This window comes from Malania oleifera, chromosome 6, assembly GCF_029873635.1.
Source record: "Malania oleifera isolate guangnan ecotype guangnan chromosome 6, ASM2987363v1, whole genome shotgun sequence".
In the NCBI taxonomy this organism is placed as follows: Eukaryota; Viridiplantae; Streptophyta; class Magnoliopsida; order Santalales; family Ximeniaceae; genus Malania; species Malania oleifera.
Genome location: NC_080422.1, coordinates 7322690 through 7344523, shown reverse-complemented (window position 1 = coordinate 7344523; position 21834 = coordinate 7322690). Strand labels below are relative to the sequence as shown.

The 21834-nt window shown below is 34.2% G+C and overlaps 1 protein-coding gene across 1 annotated transcript in view; it reads right to left on the bottom strand.

Annotated features, from left to right (window-relative positions):
* The window catches only part of LOC131158432 (V-type proton ATPase subunit E-like), a 39356-nt gene that overhangs the window by 5661 nt on the left and 11861 nt on the right, over window positions 1–21834 (bottom strand). The window contains exon 5 of the mRNA XM_058113303.1: window positions 18240–18339. Within this exon, the coding sequence (XP_057969286.1) occupies window positions 18240–18339 (100 nt within the window). The remainder of the gene's footprint in view (window positions 1–18239; window positions 18340–21834) is intronic.

The window sequence follows — 21834 nt, the reverse complement described above, 5'->3', positions numbered from 1 at the left end:
TTCTTATTTCTTGTTTCTTTGACGGTTCAAGTGATTGGATCGTTGTAACCAAGCGTGGGGTATCGCTTGGAGAGGAGGCTCCACCCTAAAGGAGGGTTGTAATCGGTTTATTCCGCCCGCAAAGGAACGTGTTAGTGGAATCCTTAGCTGGTCTTGCCTAAGGCGAGGACATAAGCTGGGGATAAGCCGAACCTCATAAAAAATCTCGGTCTCACTCTACCATTTTCTATTTAAATTTCAGCATATACAAATTGTATTTTAAAGTGCAAGTTTGTTGGAAAAAAAAAAAAAACTGAAATTGAGAAAACTTTTTAATCTAAAAAAGTACGTTGGTTAATATTTTGCGGAAACCTTAAAGGGAATACGTTGATTAACCGCTTGCAGAAATCCTGATTAAAAGAAGCGCTTAAAAATCATTCATACAAGGCTATAAACTAAAATTTGGCAAAAGCTTAAAAACAGCAAGTGCAACAGCTCTCACAAATAGATTAAGCATTGTATGATAGGTTGATTGTTTATTATTTGATTTGTTATTAGTTTTGTGATTGTGGTTGATTTGTTTGAGTATTTAAAATCAACAACTTCCGTGCGTGGTTACAAAGTAAAAAGGGAGATTGTAAATTTGTAATAACACTTGAAAGAATTTTTATAAACCCAATTCATCCCTCCCCTCATGGGATAATACCTTGACTTTCAATTGGTATTAGAGCCTAGTTATAGCAAATCCTAATTAGAAGCTATATAAAGGTCTAAATGGCACACCTAGGTGTTTTCCCTTTTTCTAAAGGTCAATCCTCTACTAGACTGCCTATTTTTTGTAGTTCAAATTATACATTTTGAAAACAAAGAATGAGGATATATATTCAAACCATGGATTGGAAAGCATGGAAGGTTGTCACACATGGTGACTACATTCCTACTAAACTCGTAGATGGTAAAGAAGTCCCTAAAGAAGAAAAAGACTTGACTGACAATGATTATAAAATGATGCAAGTAAACTCTAGTGTCATGAATGCACTATATTGTGCTTTAGACGTTAATGAGTTTAATAGGGTCATGGCATGTAAGTCAGCCAAAGAAATTTAGGACAAGTTAGAAGTAACCTATGAAGGAACTATAGATGTTAGAGATAGTAGAATTGACATTCTCACAAGCGAGTATGAGGCTTTTAAGATGAACCCGGATGAAACCATCACTAGTATGTACACTAGGTTCACTCACATAATAAACTCCCTCAATGCCTTAGGGAAAAATTATACAACATATGAAATGATTAGAAAAATCTTTAAAGGATTACCACTAATTTGGGAACCTAAGGTAACTGCCATTACGGAAGGAAGAAACTTGAAAAACACCTCCCTAGATGAATTAATACGTTCTCTACTCACATATGAGATGGCAATGAATGAAAGAAATTTAGAGAACAATAATAAAAACAAGAAATCAATAGCCCTTAAGGCTAGTAAAGAAAGTTCTAGTGATGAGGATGAAGACAATGAATTGGATGATGAAGAACTAGCCTTTATCACTAAAAGACTTGGAAAATTTTTCAAGAAGAATAAAAAATTCCCTCGAAAGTTTAAAGGATCAAAAATTAACAAGGGAGAAACACACACAAAGGAAACTAAGAACGATCCACTTACATGCTATAATTGTAAGAAGGTTAGACACATTAAACCCAATTGTCCACAACTGAAGAAGGACAAGAAGAAGAAAAAGAAGGCAATGAAAGCTACGTGGGACGACACAAGCTCAAACGAATCGGAGGATGACTCAAGTGAACAAAAAGTTGCCAACATGTGCTTTATGGCACACAATGCTGAGGTAACTCTTATACAATAGGTTCATCAAAGTGTCTAAAAGAAACATAGCCTTGAAAGAACAAAATGAAAATCATAAAGAATCAACTAGAAAGTTCTAAATCGGCTGAAAAAGAAAAAGATTCTCGTATTGATGATCTAATGAAGAAAATTAACAATATGTCTCAAGAATTAGTAAAACTACAAGTAAATGATGAAAGCAAGAAGGACCTTGAAATTAGTGATCTTAAAAGCAAAATTGAAGATAAAGATAAAATCATTTACAATTTTACTAGAGGAAAAGATGGTTGATCAACAAAGGATGATAAGTAATAAAAAAAGGAATTGGTTACAATGGAATTGAAAACAAAAGAAAGAAGAACTTATTTATGGGTTATTTTGTAAAAGAAGCAAAATACTATGCAAGCACATCTTCTACAAATATATATATGAAAACACTACTTGCTACTTGTGTAGAAATAAGGGACACATAAAGTTTAATTGTCCACTTAAGAAATATGTCAAAATCAAGAATGAATGGAAAGTAAACACTAAAACTATGCATGACTTAAAAAGAATTAAAAAGGCTTGGGTTCCAAAAGTAACACCGTGAATCCTTCCTTGTAGGTATGCTTTAGGACTACTCCATCAAAGGAAAAATGGTACTTGGACAACGGGTGTTCAAGGCATATGACGGGAGATAGAACAAAGTTCACATCCCTAGTTCAAAAAGATGGAGGGTATGTGACCTTCGGTGACAATGTCAAAGGTAAAATCATCAGAATAGGTAAAACTGGTAAAGATCCCTCACTTACTATTGATGATGTTTTGTTAGTTGATGGATTAAAGCATAACCTTTTAAGTATAAGTCAACTTAGTGACAAAGGGCTAGACATAATCTTTAAGCAAGATAAGTACATGGTTGAAAATCCAAGAAAACAAGAAATTCTATTCACGACCTATAGAGTAAATAATGTAAATTGTATAAACCTTGAAAACTTAGTCACTCAAGATGTAACATGCTTGGCTGCCATGAATGAAGCTAGTTGGCTTTGGCTATAAGACTAGGACATGCAAACATGGACCTACTATCAAACTTATCTAGAAAGAACTTAGTTAAAGGTTTACCAAATACAAAATTCATAAAAGATAAACTTCGTGATGCTTGCCAACTAGGAAAGCAAATCAAAACAAGTTTTAAAAAGAAGAAACATATATTTACTAGTAGACCCTTAGAACTCATTCATTTAGACTTGTTTGGTCCTACTATAACTCAAAGCATAAGAGGTAAGTAATATGCCTTTGTATAGTTGATGACTAATCTAGGTTTACTTGGGTATTGTTTTTAGCCTCCAAAGATGAAGCTTGTAATATGTTAATTATCTATGCAAGAAACTTCAAAATGAAAAAGGATATAATGTTTCAAACATAAGAAGTGATCAAGGAAGAGAATTCAACAACAAAGATATCTATAAATTTTCCAATGAATATGGAATTAATCATAATTTTTCAACACCTAAAACTCCATAACAAAATGGAGTTGTTAAAAGAAAGAATAGAACTTTTCAAGAAATGGCTAGAACAATGTTAAATGAACATTATCTCCCAAAATACTTTTGGGCTGAAGCAGTAAACACTGCATGCTATGTAATAAATAGAGTTTCTATAAGATCAAATTTGAATAAAACTCTCTATGAGCTTTGGAAAGGTAGAAGGCCCAACATCTCTTATTTCCATGTTTTTGGATGTAAATGCTATGTGAATAATGATAAAGATGATTTATGATGCAAAAGCTGATAAAGGAACATTCCTAGGGTATTCATTAAAAAGCAAAGCTTATAGAATATAAAATAAAAGAACTCTTACAATCTTGGAATCAATACATGCAACATTTGATGAAGAAAGTCCATTCAATAAACCAATAAAAATTGAAGAAGTACAAACTACCCAAAAACAAGAAGACTTAGACATAGTAGAAGCAAAAGAAGAAGAAAATGAAGAAAAACCAAATAATGATGCTGTTGAAAATACTAAACTACCAAAAGAATGGAAATATATAAGAAATCATCCAAACGATCAAATAATAGGAGAACCATCACGAGGTATAACTACAAGATCCTCTTTGAAAAATCTATGCAATCACTATGTTTTCTTATCTTAAGAAGAACCAAAGAATATTGAAGAAGCTTTAAATGATGACTCATGGATAATTGTCATACAAAAAGAATTTGAAATGAGTATGATGGGAGAATAGAACTACTTCCTAGTATTACAAATCAAACAAACAAAGAATGGAACTTTTATAAGTCAATTCAAATATATAAAAAAATATGCTTAATAAATTCGATATGGAAAGTAGTAAACCCATAGGTACCCCCATGAACACTTCCATAAGCCTCGATAAAGATGAAAAAGGGAAACCGGTAGATATGAAATATTATAGAGGTATGATAGGAAGTTTGCTATACTTAATAGCTAGTAGACCCGATATAATGTTTAGTGTATGCATGTGTGCACGATTTCAATCAGCACCTAAAGAATCACATCAAATAGCTGTAAAAAGAATCCTAAGGTATTTGATAGGTACAATAGATTTAGGACTTTGGTATCCTAAGAACACCGGATTCGAAATGATTAGCTATTCGGATGTCGATTATGCAGAGTGTAAGATAGATAGAAAAAGTATAAGTGGGACTTGTCATTTTCTAGGACGATCTCTAGTGTCTTGGTTTTCTAAAAAACAAAACTCCATAACCTTATCCACAGCTGAAGCTGAGTATGTAGCAGTTGGGAGTTGTTGTGCACAAACCTTGTACATGAAACAACAATTTAAAGACTATAATTTAGAATATTCCACCATACCAATTGAGTGTGATAACACAAGTGCAATAAACATCTCAAAAAATCCAATATCACACTCAAGAACAAAACACATTGATATAAGACACTACTTTCTAAGAGATCATGTTCAAAAAGAAGACATCATACTTGAATTTATAAACACAAATGACCAATGGACGGATATCTTCACAAAACCTCTTCCCAAAGAAAGATTTATATCCATTAGAAGAGAACTTGAGTTGTTACATACTAGGGAAGTGATTTAGGTAGGGTTCATATTGAGCAAAATGAGAAAATTAAGAAATTAGGGACTTTAGTCAACTGAGCTTGGAAGCTCAAGCAACTAAGCACTGTATATTGAAGGCACAGGCGCCTGAGCTTGCAGACCTCAAGCGACTGAGGTGCTACTACATGTTGAGAATTAAGTTCTGTAAATCTTCAAGCGACTAAATTTAATCTTCATGTGCCTGAAATCGCAGGATCTATATATTTTAAGCGTGAAAACCCTAACTTCAGGGTACTGACTCCTACTCCATCACTCACCCAAAGCTCCAACCTTTGGTCTCCCTTGCTTCCTCACTCAAAATCCCTCGAATCACAGCCCCAAACTCGTTCTACTACACTCTTTCCCTCGAATTCTAGGGTTCCATTCTCCAAAAACACATTGATGCCTCGCACTAAGACCACAGTGAACCGAGGATCTTCTTCCGAAAGGGACGATAACAACATCGAGCAATGGTTAGTCACTCCCCAATCTAAGCTTCGTTATCGTTCTACTCTCCGTTCTACGGACCCAATCTTTGGTAAGGTGATTGACACCACCTTCTTCGATTCCGAATTTCTTGAAATATTGCCTATGCTTAGGAATATAGGTTGGAAAAATTTTGTTGTTTTTCAAGCCAAAGGAATGTACCCCAACCTATTCAAGATTTTTTATGCCAACATGATTCATGGAGAAAATGCTCTAACCACCGAGGTTAGAGGCAAGAAAATTGTTTTGACTCCTCAAATCCTTGCTCCCATTTTACATATCACCCCGGGTGAATTTGAATGTCCCGTCTTTACTCAAACTTGGATTCTAGAGCAAGGCTTCACACCCGAAGAGTTTTTGCCTCTGATTATGGTAAACGAACCGGTATATTTTGGCCATCCACCTATGTATAAACAATTGAACCTTCAGGCCCAAATACTTCACAAAATCATCTCCAACAACATCCTACCTAAGGTTGGCTCGTACGATCATCTTTCCTATGTTGATTGCTTTGTTTTATGATGTTTACTAAAGGGAAAGAAACTTGCTCTGTCAAGCCTCATTTTGAAATGGATGTGGGCCAAGTTGGAAGCCACTCATGTCACTCTTCCTTATAAAGGTGTGTTGAACCTCATTTTTGCTCAGCTTGATACCTTCTGAGTTGTTCATCAAACGTACTCGATATGACCTCTTCACCTCCACAACCCTCAAGCAAATGGGCTATGAAAAGTACTATCAGGGTTGGTTCTTGAAAGAAGGAAGACCTCGAAGAGCAGCAGCCGTACCTCCTCCTCCTCCTCTAGCTCAAGACCAAGGACCTCCTGCTGATACGCCTTCTTGGTTCATTTCCTTTCATCATGAATTCTCCACCTTCAGTAGAGACATAAGATCCAAACTTCTAACCCTTTAGGAGAATGTTTCCTCACTTGATCAGCGCTTCACTCGTATTGAGAAATATCAAGCTAGCTTATCCCGTGGTGTTGATCCTATGGACACTAATTCTGCTCCTCAAAGTGATGATGAAGAATCAGAGGAGGGCAGTGAGGAAGGCGATGAAGAGGAAGGTGATGAAGAGGAAGATGATGAAGAGGAAGATGATGATGATGTTGATGATAACTAATGTTTGATTTGTCACTTTGTGTTGTATTCAGAACTCCCTATGTATTAGCCTTGTTTTATGTTGCTTTGTTTGTTCTTGTTTTTGGTTGGGCTTGTAACCTCTATTACTTATGTCCTTGTGTAATATGACTATGCTCTTAATACGCTAAGCCTCTTTGTGCATATGCCCCTTCAAATCTTTTTAAAAGATGTCAGGGGGAGAGATATTTTGGAGAGCAAAAATGAGACGAGTATTTTTAGAAAGCAACCATGAAAAATGAACAAAAAGAAAATATGTAAACCATATAAATTCTTGGCATATAGCATGGGGGAGGAAAAGCGAATATAAATGCAATATATGATGACATGAGCTATAATGAAATATACTTGATTGTGACTTTTTTGAACTTACTCATATTTGAAATCATCATTTTTCATATTTGTTAAAAAGGCATGCTTATTGTAAGGGGGAGCCTTTTCAAAGGTTCTCTCATCTTTACTCCTTATTTGTCATCATCAAAAAGGGGGAGATTGTTGGCCTAACATGGCTTTTGAATCTCGTTTTGATAATAACAAATAAAGGTTGATTTAACATATTATTGTTAAGTGATAATGTCTCAAGAATGCAAGTTCAAGATCACCAAGGACCATAAAAGCCACACTATCTTTAAAGTGATCCAAAGGAAGCTCAAGTGAACCAAAATAATCAAAAGCATATGAAAGCCTAAAATTGACTCAAGCTCAAGTCTAAGAGGACTCAAAGCAAAGACTTATATGAAGACCTCAAAGCTTAGAATGTTTAAGGTTTTAGGATGAATCAATGTAAGTACTTCATACTAAATATCATATTGAAATGTTTTGAAGTTCATTAGGGTTTGTCTTGGACTTAGAGACCTTGTTTTAAAACCCTGAAAAATGTTTTTGTAAGTAACAAAACAAGAGAGCCAAGTGTTTTTGAAAATTGAACTGAAAAACAGAAATTATAACTGTTCAGGCGATTGAAAGAATAAGCTCAGGCGCCTAAAGATTTTCCTCGGGCGACCAAAGAATAAGCTCAGGCGCCTGAAGATTTTCCTCAGACGACTGAAGAATAAGCCCAGGCGCCGACTGACCCTTGTCACCTCAGGCGCCTGACCCAATTTTCAGGTTGAAAATACACAGTTTTAAGAAACCTCAGGCGACTGATCCCGAGACTTCAGGTGCCTTAACACTATTAATGGCTATATTTTTTAAAAGTTTTAAAATTCAAATTTAAGTTTCTTGTGCCCCAAATTTTGTAAAAACTTGGGAAATACTCCAAGTAAACTTGGGCAACACAAATTAACCTTTTTGAGCCTATAAATACATGTTTTCACAAATCAAACTCACACCAAGCAATTGAAAATCTGCTCTCAAGCTGAAAGCTCTCTTGTTCTCTCAAAGCTCTCTCTTGCTCAATCTTTCAATCTGAATTGCTGAGTTATTCTGAAGTGCTGGTTATTCTTCTCTGAGCTCTAGAATCTGAATTGCTGATTCTTATCTAAGAGAAGTAATCCGGTGAAATTGTTCTTGAGCTTCAACTATTCTTTGGATATTTGTTATTGAAGTATATAGTGCATTCAATTGTACTAACCAACTCTATCTAAGAGCATTTGTTGTAACCGAGCGTGGGGTATCGCTTGGAGAGGGGGCTCCACCCTAAAGGAGGGTTGTAATCGGTTTGTTCCACCCGCAAAGGAATGTGTTAGTGGAATCCTTAGCTGGTCTTACCTAAGGCGAGGACGTAGGCTGGAGATAAACCGAATCTCGTAAAAAATCTTGGTCTCACTCTCTACCCTTTTCTATTTAAATTTCAGCATATACAAATTGTGTTTCAAAGTGCAGGTTTGTTGAAAAAAAAAAAACTGAGATTGAGAAGACCTTTTAATATAAGAAAGTACGTTGGTTAATATTTTGCAAAAACCTTAAAGGGAGTACGTTGATTAACCGCTTTCGGAAATTTTGATTAAAAGAAGCGCCTAAAAATCATTCATACAAGGCTATAAACTAAAATTTGGCAAAAGCTTAAAAACAGCAAGTGCAGCAGCTCTCACAAATTGATTAAGCATTGTATGATTGGCTGATTGTTTATTATTTGATTTGTGATTGGTGTTGTGATTGTGGTTGATTTGTTTGAGTATTTAAAATCAACAACTTCCTTGTGTGGTTATTAAGTAAACAGGGAGATCGTAAATTAGTAATAACACTTAAAAAAAAATTTATAAACCCAATTCACCCCCCTCTTGGGATAACACCTTGACTTTCAACTTTAGATCTTAGTCAACAACAACAACAACAACAAAACCAAGCCTTAAGTCCCACTAGGTAGGATTGACTATTTGAATCACTTTCCACCAATTTATGCGATCATGGACTATTTCTTTTGACAAATTCAGGGCTATTAAATCCTTACTATCTCCTCCCAAGTTATTTTAGGCCTACCCCATACCCCTTCTACTGCCTCTGACGGTAACTAACTCACTCTTCCTCACTAGCGCACTATGTGGTCTACCTTGCAAGTGTCCATACCATTTGAATCATCCCTCCCTTATCTTATCTTCTATCGGAACTACACCTAACTTACCGCGAATATGTTCATTCCTTAATTTATCTTTCAATGTTATACCACTCATCCATCTAAGCATTCTCATCTCAGCAACTTTTACTTTTTGGATATTCTGTTTCTTCGTCGCCCAACATTCTGATCCATATAGCATAGCTAGTCTTATAGCAGTCCAATAAAACTCCCCTTTTAATTTTAAGGATACTCTATGATCACAGAGCACAATTGAAGCACTTCTCCATTTTACCCACCCTGCTTTAACTCTATGCATTACATCATCTTCAATTTCTCCTTCAGCTTGCATAATAGATCCAAGGTATGGAAATCTACAAGTGCTATTTATTTCATCATCACTTTAGAATTTAATCTTATCATAAATATATGTTTAGGACACCTTGTATGCAGTTTGCCTTCCTAATAAAATTGCAACATTTGGCTTTTAAGGTCTCCCATCTCTTAAGAACTTAGGGCCTCGTTGCAAGCCCAAAAAGGTTTCTTATTTGTTCCCCTGAGAAACAAGGTTTCGATGGACAACTGAAGCAAATCTTTCTCTCACCACGCTCACAACTTCCTTAAAAGTGATTAAAAAGGAGAAACCTGAGAGAAATCCAATTTTTTTTTAATTGATTATCTCTGAAAAAACTGAATACAAAAGCCTCTAAAAGAGAGTTCTATAATGAGTTGTGGAAAACCCTACAATCCAAGCATTTAATCTCTTTTAAAATCTTTAGATCTCAGCCCTTCATTTATTTAAACTTAAAGGGAAGGTTGCATGTCGTGTGGACATTTAAAGCACGATAACAATAACAATGCCTGTTGCATCCCCTTGATGCCCTTTTCATATATACTTTACTAATAATTTATACTATTGAAAAAAAAAAAAGCACCAAAAACCAAAAACAAAGTGATGTAGGATGGGAAACAAGTTGTTGGACGGATCATTTTGCCATTTTCCACATTTTCCAACCTATCAGGAAAATGCAAAGTTGTTCCCCACACTTTTGTATTGCATGAAAATTGAAATGATCATTTAAACAGGGAATTAAATTAGAAGTTTCAGATTTCAATGGTGATGGCCTGATGAATTTGATAATTAAGTGTATGCCCTGGAGAGTTATTTTCAGTGGTATGACATGGATGAGGCTCAAAAGTTGTACTTTGTTGAATCATACTTGAAGGGTAATGCTCACATTTGGTAGATTAAACAAGGGCATATCTTCAGAGGGAGGAGATATGGTGAGATCAGGATGAGATGAAACAAGCCATGCAGGAACAGCCAGTAGCATTTTGATCAACAACTTTTTAATTTAAAGCAGGTAGATAAGACAGTTGTAGGTTACACTAGGGTGGTGTTTGGTAATTGAGAATCAACTCTAAGAATCAGACTCGGAATGGTTGATTCCCATTTCTAACATTTGTTTTATGGTAAACTTATTCCAATTCTCATTCCATGCAGGAATGGGATTCCTCCTTTTACTTACAATTTCTGACTTTGACTCCGGAATCAAATCCTAATTCCTCAAAACAACAGTATTTATTATAATATGATAATTTATATAATATAAAAAAATATGCATTATATAATTTTTCTAGGGCATCCCCTACGAGTGACGCATTTCACTTGTACCACCGAGGAGTAGCGAAAAGTAGGCGAGGGTGGACTAGGTCGTCACCCCAAAGCGACGCGCCGTGTCGGCGCCCGGGTACGGTGTCAAATATGCGAGAATTTCTGCATCATTCTCAACGTGGGCAGGTAAAGACGCTAGTTCAAGAAACTAGGATTAGATTAGCAACTTGAAATATTGGGACACTTACGGGTAAAAGCATGAAAATTGTGGACACAATGATCTGAAGAAGAATTAATATAATTTGCCTTCAAAAAACTAAGTGGGTGGGGGAGAAAGCTAGAGAAATTGATAAATCAAGATTTAAACAATGGTAAACTGGAAAAGAAAAACATAAGAATGGAGTAAGAATTATTATAGAAAAAAACTTAAAAGATAGCGTTGTTGATGTAAATAGAGTAGGGGATAGAAATATAAAAATCAAGATGATATTAGGGCAAGAGATAATAAATATCATTAGTGCTTATGCTCCTCGAGTCGGCTTAGCAGAAAATCTTAAGAGACAATTTTGGGAAAATATGGATAGTATTATACAAGGCATACCAAGAGCTAAGAAAATATTTATAGAAGAAGATTTAAATGAACACACTGGAAGGGATAATAAAAATTATGGGAGGATACATCAAGGATATGGATACGGAGAGAAAAATGAACTTGGGGAGATGATCTTAGACTTCGCTATGTCATATGATTTTAGTATAATGAATACTTGCTTTAAGAAGAAAGAAGAACACTTAATAACCTTTAAAAGTAGACAAAATAGATGTCAAATAGATTTTTTTTTAACTAGGCACAACGGTAAGGTTGTTGCCGTGTGACATGGAGGTCATAGGTTCGAGGCATGGAAACAGCCTCTTGCAAAAATGCAAGGTAAGGCTGCGTACTATAGATCCATTGTGGTCCACCCCTTCCCCGACCCCCACATACGCAAGAGCTTTGTGCACCGAGCTGCCCTTTATTTTTAGGGTAGATCATTTATCATGCAAGGATTGTAAAGTTATTCCAGGTGAAAGCCTAACCACACAACATATAGTCTTAGTGTTAGATATAAGTATTAAAAAATGGAAGAAAAAAGATAAAATAAACCAGTATAAAAGAACTAGGTAGTGGAACCTAAAAGGAGAAAATATAGTAAAATTTAAAGATAAAATGATCAAAGAAGGGGATTGGACTATAGAGGATGGGATAGATACAAATACTATTTGGAGTAGATTAAGCTAGCTCTATTAAAATGATAGCAAAAGAGATTTTGACTGAATCCAAGGGAAGATTCTCAAATAGCAAAGAAAGTTGATAGTGGGATAAAGATGTACAAAAAGCCATAAAGACAAAAAGAATTTGATATAAAACGTGGCAAAAATATAGAAACAAGGATAACTTTGAAAGTATAAGGAGGCGAGAAAAGATGCAAAAAAGGCCGTTAGTGAAGCTAAATACAGATCATTTAATATTTTGTATAATAGATTAGATACAAAATAAAGGGAAAGAGATATATTTAAACTTGCTAAAGCTAGAGAAAGGAAAAGTGCGGACTTAGGAAATGTAAAATGTATAAAAAGTGAGAATGATATTGTCTTGGTTAAGGACAAAGACATTAAAGAAAGATGGCGAAATCACTTTAGTAAGTTGTTTAATGAAAACCAAATAGAAGACTTAAACTTAGAATTGTCAAATGAGGAAAAGACTAGAAAATATGAGATTCATTCGCAAAATTAGAGTTAACAAAGTTAAGTTTGCACCCAAAAAGATGAAAAATGGGAAAGCTATAGGACCAGATAACATCCTAATTGAAGTTTGGAATTGCTTAGGTGATAACGAAATTATATAGTTAACTAATTTATTTAATACAATTATAAAAACTAAGAAAATGTCAGATGAATGGAGGAAAAGCACTTTAATACCTCTATACAAAAATAAAGGAGATATTCAAAATTATAATAACTATCGTGGAATTAAACTAATGAGTCATACGAGAAACTATGGGAAAGGGTAGTTGAACAAAGTTTAAGGTTAGAAACGAAAGCCTCAGAAAATCAATTTGATTTTATGCTTGGATCTACCACAGATATCTTTTAAGAAGATTAATGGAAAAGTTTAAGAAAAAGAAGAGGAACTTGCATATGATATTTACTGACCTTGAAAAAGCATATAATAGGATACCTAGGGAAGTTCTACACTGGGTTTTAAAAAAAAAAAGGATGTATTTAGTAGCTATACTGATGTCATTAAGGATATGTACGATGGAATAATGACTAGTGTAAGGACTATAGATGGAGAAACTAAAGAATTTCCAATCATCATAGGTGTACATCAAGGATCTGCTTTGAGTTCCTATCTTTTTTCTTTAGTGATGGATCAACTGACTAAGAGTATTCAAAAAGATGTTCCATGGTGCATGTTGTTTGCAGATGATATTGTATTAATTGATGAAACTAGGGACGGAGTAGAGGCTGAGTTAGAATTATGGAGAGAAGCTTTGGAATCTAGAGGCTTTAGGATAAGTAGAAATAAAACAAAATATATGAAATGTAATTTTTAGTAATGATAGGAGGAATATTGGAGACAAAGTTAAACTTGATGATGAAGAAATAAATAGCACTTGTAGATTTCGATACCTTGGATCTATTATGTAAGCTGAAGGAGAAATTGAAGATGATGTAGCATAGAGTTAAAGCAGGTTGGGTAAAATAGAGAAGTGCTTCAAGTGTGCTATGTGATCATAGAATACCCTTAAAATTAAAAGGGAAATTTTATAGGACAACTATAAGACCAATTATGCTTATATGGATCAGAATGTTGGACGATGAAGAAACAAAATATCCAAAAAGTAAAAGTTGCCGAGATAAGAATGCTTAGATGGATGAGTGGAATAACATTGAAAGATAAATTATGAAATAAACATACTCATGGTAAGTTAGGTGTAGCTCCTATAGAAGATAAGATAAGGGAGGGACGACTCAAATGGTATGAACACTTGCAACATAGGCCACATAATGCGCCAATGAGGAAGAGTGAACTAGTTACTGTCGAGGGTAGTAGAAGGGGTACGGGTAGACCTAAAATAACTTGGGAGGAGATAATGAGTAAGAATTTAATAGTCCTGAATCTGTCAAAAGAAATGGTCCATGATCGCATAAATTGGCAGAAAAGGATTCATATACCCAACCCCACCTAGAGAGACTTAAGGCTTGGTTTTGTTGTTGTTGTGTATTATATAAAAATAAAAAATAATATTAATATAATGATATCATTATTAATATTTAAAATATTATTAAATTTTTAATATAAATATTAAACCATCATTATTAATATTTTTTATTATATATAATAACATCATAACATATAAAAATTAATAGAACAATATTAGATGTTAAAATGTTACAATATACTAAGGTATAATTATTGATTTACCATACTGTTATTTATAATCTTAAAAATAAAAATAAAATATTTATTATTATCATCTCTTATAAATATATATATATATATAATAAAATTTAATAATGATATAGTATAGAAAAAAAATATAATATATTGAATACTAAATATAGGCAGGCACATATATAATTATAATATAATATCATATATTATAATAAAATATATATGGTCTAAATATAAAAATAAATTAATATAATACTATATAATAATAATATAATATATATATATTACATAAATCTAAAAAATAATATTAATATTATGACATCATTAGATAAAAACATATAATAATATATTATATATTATAATATAAAATATTTTAACCATTATTATTAATATTTACATTATATATAATAATATAACAACACATAAAAAGTAATAAAATAGTATTAAATTTCGATTCCAATTCTGTGTCAAACCAAACAAGAGAGAGGAATCTGAGATTCCATTTCTAATTCCAATAAATTCTGATTCCAATTCCAATTCTGATTTCAACTGTGAACCAACACTACCTAGTAGGTTCTATCATCTGGCGACTCATGTTGATATAGACCCGAAAGAAGATATAGGAAAGGGTTGAAGCCAGCTTTTGCCTCCACGCTTGCTTCATGTCGTCTCATTACATTTGGCAATGTTGTGTGACAATCTTAAGATTCTCAACACAACTCCCTTTAGGTATTGTAGCTTTGACCCATGGGTCTCACGGTTTTGCCCTATAAAAGGCACCTCATAATGCAGGTCAAAACCATCTTAAATGGCCAAGATCTCCCTAGTAAACACCCAAAGCAGGATCATGACAATGTCCAGGTTGCTTAGAGAAGATTGCCAATGGAGTTGTGCAAGAGAAGTAGTTGATCACTTGGGCAAAGGAGTTCGGACTAACTAACCTTTGGAAGACTCCTAAGCATTCTAAAATAGATTCCAAAGTCCCACTAGCAATTAAGTGTTTCAATTGTCAATGTTTTGGGCACCAAGCTATAGTCTCTCCTCGCAATTGCAGAAAAATAAAATGATGATGATGCCATCCAGGTGATTAAAGCTGAGATAGTAGTCCCAAGTAACTTCAATAAAGAAGGCAGCATGGAAGATTGTTTAGTCCTTCAACCTATCCTCTCTTCCCACAATGTTAAAACGAAATGAAGATGGGAAATTTTGTTCAAACTTATGTCATTTTCCATAAGCAGATTTGTTCTTTTGTTATTGATCCTGGTAGTAGTAGAAATGTAGTTTTTTGATGAAGCTGTGCGGAAGTTAAATTTGAAGGTTGAACCACATCCTAGTCCACACAAGATGCTTGGGTGACCATTGAACAATACCAACTTGACCATTTCTTGTTATCTTCAAGTTTGTTCAATTGTGCAGATGGTGCAATAAGATTCTTCATATCCTTTTGGTGTATTCATGGTTATTTGACAAGAGAGTTAAGCATGTTGCATATGAAAGCTCACACACCTTCCCCGTCGACAAAAAAGAGGTACAAATTGATGTCATCTCAAGCTCTTCCACAAACCAAATTAAAGCACACCACCAGTTCCTTCTTATGAAGCACAAAAATTTCTTCCCAGGTGCTTTCCCCAACTCAAAGGTTCTTTTCGGCATCTGGGAATTGACGTAGAATTGGAAGCAGATCATTGGATGAATTTGGAGACAATCCTCAAAGAATAGGGTCAAGGAATTGTTGAATCCTAAACCCAAATATGTTAAGTTAATTAGTAGCGGTTCTTAGTATAGTTTGTAGTTAGGCTTATGCATATGCGGCTTTATTTTTTATTTCTTGTATCTGTAGTGGTTTATTAGAAATTGTTTTGCAATTTAGACTTTCTTATAAATGTGGTATGAAAACTTTAAAGAGTCAATTTGTGAATCTGAATTGGAGAAGTTGAGGGTGTGTTTCCCTTGCATCTCCAACTTCTGTCCTCTATCACAAGGTCTCTAAGAAAATAAATTAAGAAATGCAAGCAAATAATTGAACAAAGCAAAAGCATGAAATCTTGGGTAGTTATTGACTCAACCTAAGGGCGCTGCCAGGCCCACATGGCCAATTATATCTCCACGATGCTCCTGCATCAATCGGCTATCCAGGCCATGCCCATGCTAGGAGTTTCAGGTGTCTTTAGACCATCTCTTGTCCTCTAGCTTTCTAAAGCATCCACCAATACCCTGATTTAAAGATAGAAAGTGGCTATTGACGAAGCTAAAGGAAAGCACCCAAAATTTCTGGCAATCGGATTAGAGCTGTAGTGTAAGAAATTCCCAAGTGTCCCCTATTGGTTGTATAAACAACTATGTATCTATTATCATACATATCAAATTCTGATAGAACTTTCACAATGAAACAATGACAAATAAGAGCCTAAGGAGGCAATTGATTTATTCACAAACACCCTAAGCCCAAACTGGGAGTTCAACCCCAACCCCACCCCCCCCACCACCTCCAACACACACACAAAAGACTGAGGTCAAGGCTGTAAATTAGTTGGCTACTTCAGGCACTGATGCCATAGTTGCATGCTCTTTGACCTTAGTTAAAGGATGGCACACAAGCTGTAGAGCGCTCCCAAGCAACTCCAAACAACCAACACTTCAACAAGGGGGAAGTGTTGGTGTCTGGCATTTATCAGACACTGACACACCCCCAATCTCAAGCATGTCAAGTTTATTTTTTTAGTTTTTTATGTTTGGACATGCCAGATTAGGCAAGTCTGATGCATCTGAAACTTGCATGGCACACAAGCATTATTATAAGGGAAAAGGATAAAATCTTAGGGCCCATGTCATAATATTATCAACTTTTGAGAGATTTCTTATATTTAAAATATATATATATATAATTGTCTTAATTAAGAAAATTTCAACTTGCATCAATCACATTTCAAAAAAAAAAATTCTGCATCAATCAATCAAGAGTTCAAAAATAAAAGAGAAATATCTAACATCAGATGCAAATTCAGTGATGCTTGAATGCTATTTTTTTTAAAGGACCATATTTTGATTAAAAAAATGTGTTATTAGCATAATTATATACAACATATACATACATGCTTTTTATCCCTGTGCCCTTGTCGTGTCATGTCCAGAATCTTTTAGAAAGACACCCATGTCTGTTTCTGTGCTTCATAGCCTAGGAATCATTTACTTGCACCAGAGTTTGAACCAAGAGCATACACTTCAAGAAGCATACACCTGACTCTTCCAACCACTGGTTTACTCTCTTAGGGATCCTTTTTGTTTTGAAGTATAGTTATAACTTTCTCCAATGCCCCCCATGGTCATTCCACTAGCAAAGGGGTGAACAATCAACTGTATTGGAAGGGGTGGTTCAAATCATCATCCACTACGACAAATAAGGGGGTACCAATGCTCCTAGAGTAGCTGGCTAAGCTTTTGTGCCTTCTGATATACGTTTCAAAAAAAAAATGAATATTTTACTTTACACAATTCTTTCTAAAGCAAACAAATTCAATGCCAGAGAAATGTTAGTCAGCATGTGTACAACCCTTTTTGGGTGCTCTTTGTTCTTTTATAAATAATCATGACACTTCTTCCTAATAAAAATATGATAATTTTATTCACAATTTAAAACAAATTGAAGTTCAGCTCATCCACCTCCCTCTGAAACAAAATTCACCACTAATCAAAGTCTACAAATTAATTTCCATAGAAAACAGCTATATATGTAACACCTCATGCTCATGTTCACAAATTTTATGAGACTTAATTCTCCTTTATCCATATCTACAGCAGCACATGTGCAAAGACTGCATTAAAAGATATTAACAATCGAAGTACATAAAAGATGCAAAGAGTGTGCAGATAAAACCCTTAACACACATAACTCAATGAATTTTCAATTTTTTGAATTTGTAAGATATAAAATATGTTCAACAAAGCAAGAATAAGTGCATACACTAAGTCACCAAGTATGACACAAACACAACTACTGCAAAATAATTTCAACAAATACTTTCTTCCTTCTTTTGCCCCAAACCTCCTTTTTTTTCAGAATATTCTTGTGAAAATCAAATGGCTAAAATTATTATTGCTATTCAGGGGAAGAAAAAATGAAATAAAAGAAACAAAAAAATATACATATCTTTAAGGAAAGATACCTCTGGAAGCTTCTTACGAAACGCAACATCCAACCTTGCATCAAGGGAGTTTTCAAACACAATCTTTCCATCCCGAGAAGCCAACACAACACCTCCAGAGCTGAAAAATAAAAAATTATTATCAGTGTGCTTATCCATATGGCATCAGGATTCTTTAAATGAATCGGGTTATTATGAAGACATTAAAAAGTTAGTCCACTGATTTCAGACACAATAATAACCAACCACTTGTTTTTCAAGCAAGTAAAAATAAGGTTTCAAAAAAAAAAAACAAAAAGGAAAGAGTAAATGGTCCACCCAAAGGCTGCTTTAAATAAGTAAAAACAACAATGATGACGATGGCAACAACTCCTCCAAGTATGCACCATACCGACCAGCTGGGATTTAATATAAACTCAGTTGACCTATTTTCTGAACCAACCAAAGCGATACATGAATTGCAGGTTGTCAAGCTAGAAATTACTTAGATGCTATGTAAGAAGTAATGACCAAGCTTTAAGTCCTGCTAAGGGAGTTAGCTACATGAATCCTCTACCCCCATGCCATTCTGAACAATTTAGGGCATTATCCAGAGAAAGTTCAGAGTGTTTCCAAATCCTTACTAGCTATCTTAGTCCAAGTTCTTCTAGGTCTACCCCTCATCCCACCGCAACTAACAACAACCAACTCATCCATCATCACTGGAGCATTATTTGGTCCACATTACAAGTGTCCTTCCCTTACCCTATCTTCAGTGAGTGCGACACTAACTTACAAGAGATGTGTTCAACCCTTACTTTATGTAGAAATATACCATTCATCCATATTATCACTCTCATTTCTATAACCTTTATCTTTTGGATATGTTGTTTCTTAGTCAACCAGTAGCACTTTGCTTTTAGTTTTATGGTCATACTACATGCTCAAAGAACTTCTACGTTTTACCCAATTAATTTAAACTCCAGGCACTACATATTGAATATCTCCTTCAACTTACATAATAGAACCAGGTAATGAAATCTACTGCACTGAGAATTTCTTCACCATCAAGTTTAATATTTTCTCCATTATTCCTCCTAAATTGACTAGAATTTAATGTATTCCATCTTGCTTTTACTCATTCTAAAACCTCTACATTCTAAAGCTTTTATCCATAATTCTAACTTGGACTCTATTCCACCTCTAGTTTTATCAATCAAAGACAACATCACTTGCAAACCTCATTTTGCACATGCTTAGTAAGTTTATCGATCACTAAATGATAAGGACTCAAAGCAGACCATTGACTTGTGAGGAAATTCTTTAGACTCTCCACCTCAAACCGAACACTAATGTATTCATTACATATCATTAACGACATCCACTTACCTAATACCCACCCTATTTGTTTCTAGAACCCACCATATACAATATGTACCCTATGATAGACTTTTCTATGTCAACAAAATCAATGTGCAAGTACCTTTTTTCTTTTCCCTAAACATTTCTACTAATCTCTTAGTATATAGCTTTTGTAATTATTCTCCCAACCATAAAACCAAACTGATTTTCTAAATGCATCATTTCTAATCTTATATGGCTTTCGATTCATTGAAACCAACACTTCCCAGGAATCCTCATTGGTTCCCAATTCCTGCATTTAGTTCACGTATTATGATCGGGAATCTCATTCCTATGAATGGTCCAAATTCCCACAAAGCTCTTCCATGCCAGCATCCTTATTCCAGTTTTAAAAGGTGGGTATCCGGATTCCCAACCTGTGGGACAACGGAATCACCCAAAATTATGAAGTGAAAAAAATATTTAAAAAACCTAGTTATATTTTTAAAATACAAAAAATACCCTAATTATGAAGTGCCTGCACATAGTTAAACAATAAAGCTTGACCAGCATACGTTTAAATTGCATATTTTATTAGTATTCTTACTGTTTTCATTGTCATTGTTCTTCCTATTATTATTTCTAAAAAAATCCACAACTGAATTAGCCTTTAAATTAAGTAATTATTTATAATCTTATTTTAATTTCTTTGTCTTGGTAATGAGTTTTTAATGAGTTGAATAATATTTTAGTATTTTATTTTAATCTATTGAATTTTATGCTAAAATAACACTTACAAGCATTTTTTTGTGAAGTATCATCATCTGCCCCCCAACTTAGAAATATTTTAGGTACACAAAGTTATTTCATTAGAATACCGCTGCCAAAAATCCATTAATAATATTCTTCTAAACAGAAAGCGTCCGTTGTCAAGATTCCCAGGAATCACAATGCCAAAGGGTACCTTAGATGCAACAAACCAATGCGACATTAATCTTTGTGCAATTACCATTTCCCAAACTTTCACTATATGATTCATAACTAAGTTTAATTATATGATAGTTATTACTATTTTCAATGAATATTTTTCTATATTAATATCAAAGTGCTTTTCCATCCTTCATCAAGCATTTGTTAGTCCGCATAGTATTGTTAAATAAACTTAAATTTGAATGGCATTCAATTTGACAACTTTTCTATATTTCATCTTCTTTAATGCATAATTAACGTCATTGAATCTAATTTTTCTAATAAATCTCAAATTTTTAGTTGTTTCAACATTTTCAATTCTGAGCATTAGCCATCTACTTGGTTTCAAACTTTTCATTAAATGGGTTATTAGAATAAATCCATGATCTTTCTTTTCTTTCTTTCTTTAACTAAAATATTATCATCCTAAAACTTTATACATTTGATATTTACATAGGTCTCCACCTTTTATTTCTCTAGCTCTATGCCTAGTTCAAATTAATGCCTAGTCTAGTATCTAAATTATTACATTTAACTCACTAACCAGCCTTTTTTTGCATCATTTCTTGTATAGTCTACATATTTCCAAAATTTTATGTATTTTTATATTACTATTTTTAGAAGGAAACATGCTATTTTAGTAATTAGTTCTGTGAGTGGAGGTATTTGTGTTCTTAAGCCTTTTTATTCTTATTGACATATAAGAGGGCAGACATGGACCAGAAAAACTGTCACTCGACTTGCCCCCTTAATGTGTTGATCTTCTTGTTCCTAGCATTATCCTTCTCCACATCTTCTACAATGCTTTCTCTTCTTCTTCCCTTCTTCTCTGATCATTCACTCTTCATCCCCATAAAGGAGGCATAAGTGGTACTTCTAGTAGTTTATGTTGATGCTATCATCATTACTGGCAGTGACCAAAGCAGGACTACAGATGCTAAGCAGTGGCTCTAAGCTAAATTTCAAATCAAGGACTTGCACACACTACGTTATTTTCTTGGTATTGAGATTGCACAATGTAAGAGTGGATTGAGTATTTTTCTGAGCAAATATACCTTGGAGTTACTAAGTGAGGAGCTGACACTCCTATAAATCCTAACATGAAGTTGTCTAAGGATGTTAGACCAGACTTTCAAGACAAACATTGATGTAAGCAGCTGGTTGGCAAGTCGATCCACATAATTGTCACTAAACCTGACATATCTTTGGCAAAGGAGGTGGTGAGTCTGTGAAAAACCCCAAACAATCACACCGGGATGGTGTTTGTAGGATTTTATGGTATTTCTCTCCAAGCAAAGGTTTGATATATAAATGTAATAAAAACTTT